We start from the raw sequence: 10,007 nt of genomic DNA, 5'->3' as shown, positions 1-10,007 counted from the left end.
AGAAGGACATTCTTGCTATTGAAGGAGTGCAGCGCAGTTTCATTAGGTTAATTCCCGGAATGGCAGGACTATCTTATGTTTAAAGACTGGAGTTACTGGGCTTGTATATACTGGAATTTAGAAGGATGAGAGGGGATCTTATTGAAACATATAAGATTATTAAGGGATTGGACACGCTAGAGGCAGGAAACATGTTCCCAATGTCGGGGGAGTCCAGAACCAGGGGCTACAGTTTAAGAATAAGGGGTAGGCCATTTAGAACGGAGATGAGGAAAAACTTTTTCACGCAAATCTGTGGAATTTTCTGCCTCAGAAGGCAGTGGAGGCCAATTCTCTAGATGCTTTCAAGAGAGAGTTGGATAGAGCTCTTAATGATAGCGGAGTCAGGGGGTATGGGGAGAGGGCAGGAACGGGTGGATGATCAGGCATGATCGCATTGAATGGCGGTGCTGGCTCGAAGGACTGAATGGCCTACTCCTGCACCTATTGTCTATGGTCCTGCAACTTCACGTCTCTGCCTCTTAAACTCCACTGTCGTATCTATCTCCGCCAATAATAAATCCCCATGATCAGGTCACTGTGAATCCCGTGCCTCTTAATCTTCTGGATCAGCCCACACGGGGAACTGTATCCACATTTCTCCACATTTAGATAACCCTTCCCGCCTCTCCTTGACCCACCCCTCCCCCTCACCTCTTTTTACCAGCTGTCTCTCCTCTACTCCAATCATGAAGGGTCCATTCCCTTCACAGATGCTGCCTGACCCGCTGGGTCCCTCTAGCCATCTGTTTTTACTCAAGCTTCCCCTCCCTGTAGTTTCCCCCCGTCTTCACCCCCCCCCCGTGGTCTGGTCCCCGTGTCTCCGCGGCTCACGACCCTCCTCCCTCTCTGCAGGATTGTGGCTGTCAGCTACGAGGCTCGTGCCCAGGGGGTGAAGAGGGGCATGAGGGGGGTGGAGGCCATGAGGAGGTGCCCAGGCCTGCAGTTGGCCCGTATCCCCGAGGCGCACGGCAAGGCCAACCTCAGCAGGTAAGGGGGCGATTGCCCCTTGTCCTCCCCGACCCCTCATCCCCGACCCATTGCCCTCCATGCCTTCCCTTCCCTCCGACCCCTCATCCTGGCCCCCTAACCTCGCCCATCCCCACTTCCCATACCGGCCCCTGGACTACCCGGCCCACCATGCCCTCCTTCGCCCCACCCTCCCTGGCCGTCCACTCCATGTCACCCCCCCCACCTTACCCTCCCTTGACCCCTACCCTGGCCCCCTCATCCCCTCTCACGCAGCTGCTCCCCGGGGGAGGGGGGGGGGGGGGATGGACGAGGCTGAGCGGGTGACCCTCCCCCGGCAGGTATCGGCAGGCGAGCGTGGAAGTGCTGGCAGTGCTGTCTCGCTTCGCGGTGATCGAGAGGGCCAGCATCGATGAGGTTTACGCCGACCTGACGGCAGAGGCTGGCCAGCGCCTGGAGCAGCCGGGGCTCCTGCAGCGAGCGGCGACCCTGCTTGGGACCACCTGCGTGGAGGGATTCCCCCGGGACAGGGAGAGCCGGGCCCCACCGCCCTCGGCCCCGCAGAGAGGTGAGGGGGGTAGGGTGCGGCCATGGGAAGGGCGGTGAGGGAAGGGCGATGGAGGGGACTGGAGAGGGAGGGAGAGGCCAGTGTGGGAAGGCGCAGTGAGGGAGGGGCCGGTAAGGACGGGCTGGAGAGTGAGGGGGTAAGGTGCTAGGACAGTGGGTCCAAGGCGGATGACACCGTCAGTCACCTGTGCCTCCTATATCCCCATGGAGCTGTGGCGAGAGGAGGGGTTGAGCCAGGGTGGGGGGTATGGGCTGGTACGGTGGGGGTGGACACCGTCAGTGACCCCCGCCCCCTGTATCCCCCCCAGAGGAGGTGCAGCAGGGCGAGAGGTGGGGCGCACCGGTGCGGGCCGGGGTGGAGGGGTACGGGCCGGGGTGGAGGGGTACGGGCCGGGGTGGAGGGGGGATTGGCCGGGGTGGAGGGGTACGGGCCGGGGGGGAGGGGGGATTGGCCGAGGTGGAGGGGTACGGGCCGGGGGGGAGGGGGGATTGGCCGGGGTGGAGGGGTACGGGCCGGGGTGGAGGGGTACGGGCCGGGGTGGAGGGGTGAGGGCCGGGGGGGAGATTGGCCGGGATAGAGAGGTACGGGCCAGGTTGGGTGGGCGTTGTTCGTGAGCCGTGCCCCCTGTATCCCCCCAGAGGAGGCGCAGCGGGAGGGGCTACAGGCATGGCTGGACTCGCTGGCCACGGACAGGGACCAGGGCAGCCCCGAGCTGCTGCTCATGGCCGGGGCACTGATCGTAGAGGAGATGCGGGCAGCCGTGGAGGCAGAAACCGGCTACAGGTGTTCAGCTGGAATATCCCACAACAAGGTAAACGCGAACTGTGAGAGCCCCGTGTCGGTGGGGAGGGCAGGGCCAGTCCAACCCCAGCCTGGAGACCACACGGACAGGCCCTCAGCCCACTGCATACACACCAACCCTTCAGCCCAGCTACACGCATCCCATTTGCCCACATTAGGACCACAACCTTCCAGGTTTTTGCTCATTTAAGGGGAGGGTGATAGCCGGGGAGGAGGGTGACCCTGAGCCTGACCCCACTCTGCTGTGTCCACAGGTGCTGGCCAAGCTGAGCTGTGGTCTGAACAAGCCGAACCGCCAGACCCTGCTGCCCATGGAGTCTGTGGACCGTCTCTTCGATACCCTACCCATCGGCACCATGTGAGTCTCCGTCCGGGTCTCCCATCCCTACGTCCTTCCCCCATTGCCCGTCTCCACCTCTGATCCTCTTGACCCCTATCGCCTGTCCCCTCCCACAGCACGCACTCCTCGGTGGGTGGGGGGGCGGAGTGTGCGGGACGGTGGGTGGGGGGCGGAGGTCGGTGGGTGGGGGGGGCGGAGTGTGGGGGGCAGAGGGGTGGGGGCGGAGGGCGGTGGGTGGGGGGCGGAGTGTGGGTGGGTGGGGGGGCGGTGGGTGGGGGGGGCGGTGGGTGGGGGGCGGTGGGTGGGGGGGCGGTGGGTGGGGGGCGGTGGGTGGGGGGCAGAGGGTGGGAGCGGTGGGTGGGGGGAGGTGGGTGGGGGGCGGAGGGTGGGGGCGGTGGGTGGGGGGCAGAGGGTGGGGGGCGGTGGGTGGGTGGGGGGCGGTGGGTGGGGGGCAGCCTGCCGTTGGTGTCCACCCTGGGGCAGCGGGTGGTTCGGCACTGACGACCTGTCTGCCTGTTCCCCACCAGCCGTAACTTGGGCGGGAAGCTGGGGGAGTCCATCTCACAGCTCCTCCAGGTGCACCACATGGGCCAGCTCCGAGCCTTCTCCCAGGCACAGCTGCACACCAGCTTTGGGGTCAAAACCGGGTAAGAGCGAGCACAGCGAGCGGTGATCTCAGGGTAAGGGGCATCCAGGGGTCCCAGGACATGGTGGGGCATCGACTGTCCCAGGGTGGGGGGCATAGAGGAGCCTTCCCAGGGTATGACCCTGTTGCACCCCCCCCCCTCCGCCAGTATCCACTCACCAATCCCCCTCCATCTCGTTCCCACATTCCCACCCCCACCGCATCCTGCCCCTCCTGTTTCCGTCCCTACCCTGCCTCCACCCCCCACTGCCTCCAACCTCCACCCCGAAACTTGCCGCACCCTGTCCCCAGCCCCTCTGTACCTGACCCCACCCTGCCTCCCCACCCCCTTCCTGCCGCTGCCCCCCCTACGTTCCTGGCCTCCCTGCACCCTCTCGCCCTCCACCCCAAATAGCTTTTAAAAGAGCAGCCAACGAGCCGACCTTAGATGGGGCATCTTGGTCACCGTGGAGGTGTTGGACTGAAGGGTAACTGTCTGGGTTTCAGGAGCTGGCTCTTTGACCTCTGTCGGGGCCTGGACTTTGAGCCAGTGAGGCCCCGGTACCTCCCCAAGTCCATTGGATGCAGCAAGAATTTCATGGGCAAAGAGGCCCTGACCACGTGCGAGCAGGTGGGTCATTACACAGCCACCCTCACAACAGTACAGCACAAGAACAGGACCCTCGGCCCACCATGTCTGCGAATATGATGCCAAGACCAACACTTATTTGCCTGCACACAATCCACATCCCCCCCCAGTTCCTACATTTCCATATGTCTTTCCAAAAGTCTCCTGTAGGCCACAACCACCATCCCAGCAGCATATTCCTGGCACTTACCACCCTGTGTGTAAATATCACCTCCAAACATCACCTTTACACTTTGTCCCTCTCACCCTAAACTTATGCCTTCTAGTATTTAACTTCCATCCTGGGAAAAAGGTTCTGATTGTCCACCCTATCAATGCCTCCCATAATATTATACACTTCTACCTGGTCTCCCTGCAACATCTGGCACTCCAGAGAAGAAAACCTCTTCCTGTTGCTAATACCCCCAAATCCTGGCAAATATGAAAGGATACACAGTGCTGGAGTAACTTAGCGGATCAGGCAGCATCTCTGGAGAACATGGATAGATGATGTTTCACAGAGTGCTGGAGTAACTCAGCGGGTCAGGCAGCATCTCTGGAGAACATGTATAGGTGATGTTTCACAGAGTGCTGGAGTAACTCAGCGGGTCAGGCAGCATCTCTGGAGAACATGGATAGGTGATGTTTTGGGTCGAGACCCTCCATCAGTCTGAAGGGTGCTGACCCCATACGTCATCTTTCCATGTTCTCCAGAGATGCTGCCTGTCCTGCTGAGTTATTTCAGCACGGTGTCCTTTTTTGTAAACCAGCTGAACCACCTTCTGAATCTCAAACTGCCCTTGCCTATTAGTATTCTCCACACTGATCTCAATGTCCTCTAATTTGTTTCCTCCTTGGTGAAAACAAATGCAAGGTATGTTTAGTACCTCACCTACATCCACAGATTTCAAGCACAAATTCCTTCCTTTATCCTTGAGTGGTCCTACCTTCTCCTTGGTTATACTCTTGTTTTTAATATAGATATAAAAAGCCTTGGGATTTTCTTTAGTCCTACAAAGCCCCTTTTGACCCTACAAATCGCCTGCTTGAGTCCTATCCTCCTTTCTTTACATTCAAATTTCCTGCCTGATTACAGACTACATTGCAAGTGCTTCCTTTTTCTTATTGATCATCCAAAGTTCCCTTACTTTACCATCCTTCTCCCTCCTCCTTACTGGAACATGTTGTTTATGAACTTCGATAAACTGGCCTTAGAACGACTCCCACATGTCAGATGTGGACTTACCCATTAACAATTGCTCTCAGCAAACCTGCCAGAGATCCTGCCTAATGGCATTGTAACTTGTCTTACTCCAATTTAGTAACTTCCTGCAAGGTCCGGCCTCCTCCCTTTTCAAAACAATCTTAAAACTTACTGAGTTATGATCACTATCCCCAAAATGCTCTTCCACAGAAACACCAGTGGCCAGGCTCCTCTGTGTTTTCCACATAACGCCATGCATTGAAATAAACACACTGCAGTCCATCCGTGGCACCATATTCCTTCCCCTCTCCCTGCCTGTACTTCATTTGAGACTTACTGGTCCCTAACCTCAACCTTTCCAATGACTCCTTCCAATTGCTGACCTTTTACTCTGGTTTGCACCCCCTGCCTCTCTAGTTTAAACCCTCCGAAGTAGCACTGACAAACCTCCCTGCAAGGGTGGGTCAAAGAAGAGATTTCAATGGTCTAAAAATCTGAATCCTGCACCCTGCACCAACTCCTCAGTCACGCATTTATCTGTCCTGTCTTCCTGTTCCTACCCTCACTGGCACGTGGCACTGGGAATGACCCGGAGATCACTACCCTCGAGGTCCTGCTTGTTAAACGTCTGCTGACACTAGCATATTTGCTTCACAGGACCTCATCCCTTTTCCGACCTGTTATATGTGCCAATGTGCGCCCTCTCTCAGTCTAACTTTCATCCCCCATTTCCACAGGAAACAGATGGTGGTCAGTGGGTGTGAGAGGAGGGGCGTGGGTGTTAGGAGGGTGATGGTGGTGGTAGGCAGTGGGGTGGGGGGCTTGTGGTGTGCAGTGCGGTGGGGGTGTGGGGTGGGGAGGGGTCACCTGTCCATTTGTTGGGATGGTGCTGACCTCTTGTCCATTCTGTGGCAGGTGAAGCATTGGCTGCTGCAGCTGTCGACGGAGCTGGAGGAGAGACTGCTCCAGGATCAGCAGCAGGTGGGTGGGTGGCTAATGCCCACAACCTATGGTAGCCCGCCGGGCAGAGTACCACCCACGCTCCCTCCGCAAAGACCCTCTCCCTCCACCCCAGTGCTCCTTCACGCTCCCCACCCCCTCTTCCCCTCAGTGTTACCTCACTCGCCTCCCTCCCGGTGTGGAGTGGGTTTGGGCAGCGGTTGGTGGGTGCAGTGGGGGGTTGGACCTGCCATGGGAGTGGGGATGGTGCTGTGGGTATCCCTGTGGTGTGCGCTTGGGGGTTGGTAACTGGGATGGTGGAGGCTGGAGGATGCGTGGCCTCGGGTGGGGGATGGGGAGGGTTTAGCGGGATGGGGAGGGTTTAGCCTGCCCTGGGAGTGGGGGTTTGGATGGGAGGGGGCTGCCCTGGAAGTGGGGGTGGGTTAGTGGGTACCTCTGGTGAGGGGGTTTTGGAGATGGGTTGAGCCTGCCTGGAGGGTGGGTGCCCTGGGGAGGGGCCACAACACTCACCCTGCGCCTTGTTGCAGAACGGGCGGACTGCGCAGCAGCTGGCGGTTGGGCTGCGACTGCAGGAGGAGCACCAATCGCGCAGCCTCTCCCGCTGCTGCCCCCTGGCTGGGCCCAAGGCCCCCCGCATGGCCCAGCGCGCCTGGACCCTCATCCAGGCCTTCAACACGGTCCACCCTCCTCAGGCAGCCTGGTGAGTGAGTAGGGGAACGAGGTGGGGGAGGTTAACGGGCTGGAGGTGGGGATGGGAGACAGGCTGTGGGGGGGGGGGGTGGTGGAGGTTAACGGGCTGGAGGTGGGGATGGGAGACAGGCTGTGGGACGGGGTGGTGGAGGTTAACGGGCTAAGAGCGGGGGACGGGGAAGCTGGGTCTTGGACTGTGGAGGTCCATGGGGAGGGATTGCTGCAGGAGTTTGCCTGGGGGGGAGAAGGGTTTGATGCGGGGGGGGGGGGGGTCTGTCATGGGGGCATTGCCCCACTGCACTGACCCTGTCTCCGTCGGTCACTCCACAGGTCGCCCCCCGTGATTGGCCTCTCTCTGTCGGCCAGGCATTTCTTAGAGACCTCGGCGGCCTCGGCCTGCGACATCACCGACTTCCTGACCGGCAGCTCCACCCCCCCGTCCCCTGGGGCGGGGGCAGCGACGAACCCCGGGAGAGTTGGGGGAACCCAGAGCCCGGTGAGAGGACAGGGCCCAGGGGGAGCCCAGAGGGCTGGCACCATCACGGCCTTCTTTGTGCATGTCCCCACCTCCAAGACCTGCCCCTCCCCTGACCCTGTAACGCACACCTTCCCCGCACGACCCTCCTCACTCTCTATTGCACCACTCATCTCCCCCCCACCCCTCTCCGCCACACCACCACCTGTCCCCGAGACACCCCCCAGCCCCACTCCACACTCCTCCCCCTCCCACACACCACCCCTGGGCCGCAGGGACAGTGACCGTGCAGGACCTGCAGAGATGGATCACCAGGGCGTATCGTTCTTCAAACACAAGGCCCTTGCCCGATCTCCTGGCCGACTGCCCCCGGACCATCCCCTGAGCCCTGGTCTCCCCACTGAGGTGCTGGTGCGCTGTGCGAGGTGTGGCGAGTCCACCCTCTCCAGGCAAGTGGCGGAGCACGAGGATTTCCACTACGCCCTGGACCTCCAGAGGTCCCTGTCGACCCTCCCACCTCCCAGTCCTCCAGCCCGGACCAAGCAGAAGGCAGTGGACCAGCTGCGGGCTGCGGGCAAGCGGGCCCGGACTGGCAGCAAGACCCTAGACTGGTATTTTCAGAAAGCACCTCCCTAGAACAGGCAGGGGACAGGGTTTTGACACATGGTCCCGGGTCATAAGTTATTGGAGCAGAATTAGGCCATTCAACCCATCGAGTCTACTCTGTCATTCAATCATGGCTGCTCTATCTCTCCCTCTCAACCCCATTCTCCTGCCTTCTCCCCATAACCCGACACCCGCATTAATCAAGAATCTGTCAACCTCTGCCTTAAAAATATCCACTGACCTGGACTCCACAATGTCCCCCCATTTCCTGATACTTTGGCATGGGATCAGATCAGATGTGGATGTAAATAAAGTATTGTACTTTTGATATAAATTCCTGGGATGTCCAGTGATTCACAGGAGTGAAGAGTGGGGAGTGTGCGAGTGTGACACCGGTCACTATTGTAGTTTCTCTTTGATGCTTCTTGGCTTGTTTTACCGGAGCTCCTGAATGCCGCTGCTCTCTTGCTGTTAAAGTGATTATTCTTACATCTTTGTGGTTGTTCGAAGTTAATCCTTGCAGTCCCAGGCATGGCAGTGCAGACACGATGGGCCAAAGGGTCTGTTTGAGTACTATTCTGTGATGTGGAAAACCCATGGTTTTGCTGGGCGGCAGAATTACTGCCTTACAGAGCCAGAGAACTGGTTTCTATTGGGTGGACGGAGTTTGTACATTTTCCCCGTAACCTGCGTGGGGTTTCTATGGGATCTCTGGTTTTCTCCCACACTCCAAAGACGGAGAGGTTTGTAGGTTAATTGGCTTGGTATAATTGTAAATTGTTCCTGGTGTGTGTGTATGTGATATTAGTGTGCAGGGATGGCTGGCCGGCACAGACTCGGTTGGCCGAAGGGCCTGTTTCCACGCTGCATCTCTAAAGTGCACTGTTCATCACCATGGTGAATAGATGATGGTGCTACAATCTGACAATTGGGCGAGAATTGTAAGTTTACTTTCTATTCAGTGAAGCAGGGCTCCAGGTGAGGAGAGTGGGCTGACTTGCCATAGCCCTGCCTGCTTTCCTCGTTTGTCCTGCAGGCTTTTTGCAAACTCCGCCCCCACTGCTGTTGCTCCATGACACGGCCCAGAGTGAGCGAGGAGTAGAGCTCCTTCACTGACAGGAGGTTGCATCAGCTGCTGAACCGGTTCTTCCCTTTGCCCACAGCACACTGGGTAGTGGCTCTATCATTTCCCTCCACAGAAGCTGCCTGGCTCACTGAGTTCCTCCAGCACGTTGTTTATTTTTGCTCAAGATTCCAGATGCTTGCCTCGTCATCATTCAACTCTTGATTGTCACAAAACCTCACTGATTTGGGAATCTCTAGGAGCCCATCATGCTCAGCTCAGCCTATCAACCGCCCAATTGTCAGACAGCAGCACTATCATCTATTCACCCCATGGCGAAAAAGCAGGAAAGGGGGTGCTTATTTTCGATGATCAGCCATGATCATATTGAATGGCGGTGCCGGAAGGTCGGAATGGCCTATACCTGCACCTATTTTTATCTCCACTTCCTGCCTCAGATGTTTTTCAGTAAACAGTCTCTGCCTCCCCCTCCCAGACAAGCAATGATTTTATGATTTTTCCGATCTATCCGCTATTGGAACTTGCTGAAGTCCTCCCTTGATTAGCATTGCTGATTAAAGGCCGAGTTATGTCATCTTCAATTTTCCCACTATTTGATTTGGCTGATCAATCACCCACTCAGTACACCTCCCCTCCTCAAACACCACGTATCATCTCATTTTAAAGATGCCTGTCTGGCAATAGTCTCCCCCTATCATTTATTACATTACCTCTACCTTCATTAGCTGCAAGGATAGACACACAAATATCCGCACTCCCGGGGCACGGGTTAGACACAGTGAAACTCCTTCCAGGCCCAATTAAAGCAAGGCACTAACCTCACCATCAGTGCAGCAGGTGACCTTCTCTGACTACAAGGACAAATACCCACCTCTCCCCACACTCCCAACAAGCTCAGCACTTATGCTTACTATTTTCCTTCATGCATTTACAAAACAAATACCTTGCCTTTTCATTGTTACACAATACTTTTCATGCACTTAGTTTTCTTTTCAATTAGCAAGTCAGAAAAGCCATC

At 57.5% G+C, this 10,007-nt stretch overlaps 1 protein-coding gene across 1 annotated transcript; it reads left to right on the top strand.

Annotated features, from left to right (window-relative positions):
* Nucleotides 1-894: 894 nt before the first annotated feature.
* LOC144591263 (DNA polymerase eta-like) lies at nucleotides 895-8,284 on the top strand (the record flags this gene model as incomplete). Its single annotated transcript, XM_078395531.1, has 9 exons — nucleotides 895-1,029; nucleotides 1,350-1,576; nucleotides 2,215-2,387; nucleotides 2,632-2,735; nucleotides 3,245-3,364; nucleotides 3,850-3,973; nucleotides 6,090-6,155; nucleotides 6,662-6,834; nucleotides 7,155-8,284. Coding segments are annotated over 9 exons (1,903 nt in total), but the record flags the coding sequence as incomplete, so codon positions are not given.
* Between the last annotated feature and the right edge of the window lie 1,723 nt (nucleotides 8,285-10,007).

The sequence above is a fragment of the Rhinoraja longicauda genome, unplaced genomic scaffold, assembly GCF_053455715.1.
Source record: "Rhinoraja longicauda isolate Sanriku21f unplaced genomic scaffold, sRhiLon1.1 Scf000770, whole genome shotgun sequence".
Classification (NCBI taxonomy): domain Eukaryota; kingdom Metazoa; phylum Chordata; class Chondrichthyes; order Rajiformes; family Arhynchobatidae; genus Rhinoraja; species Rhinoraja longicauda.
The sequence above is the reverse complement of the archived record's forward strand: the minus strand, read 5'-3'. Positions and strand labels throughout refer to the sequence as shown.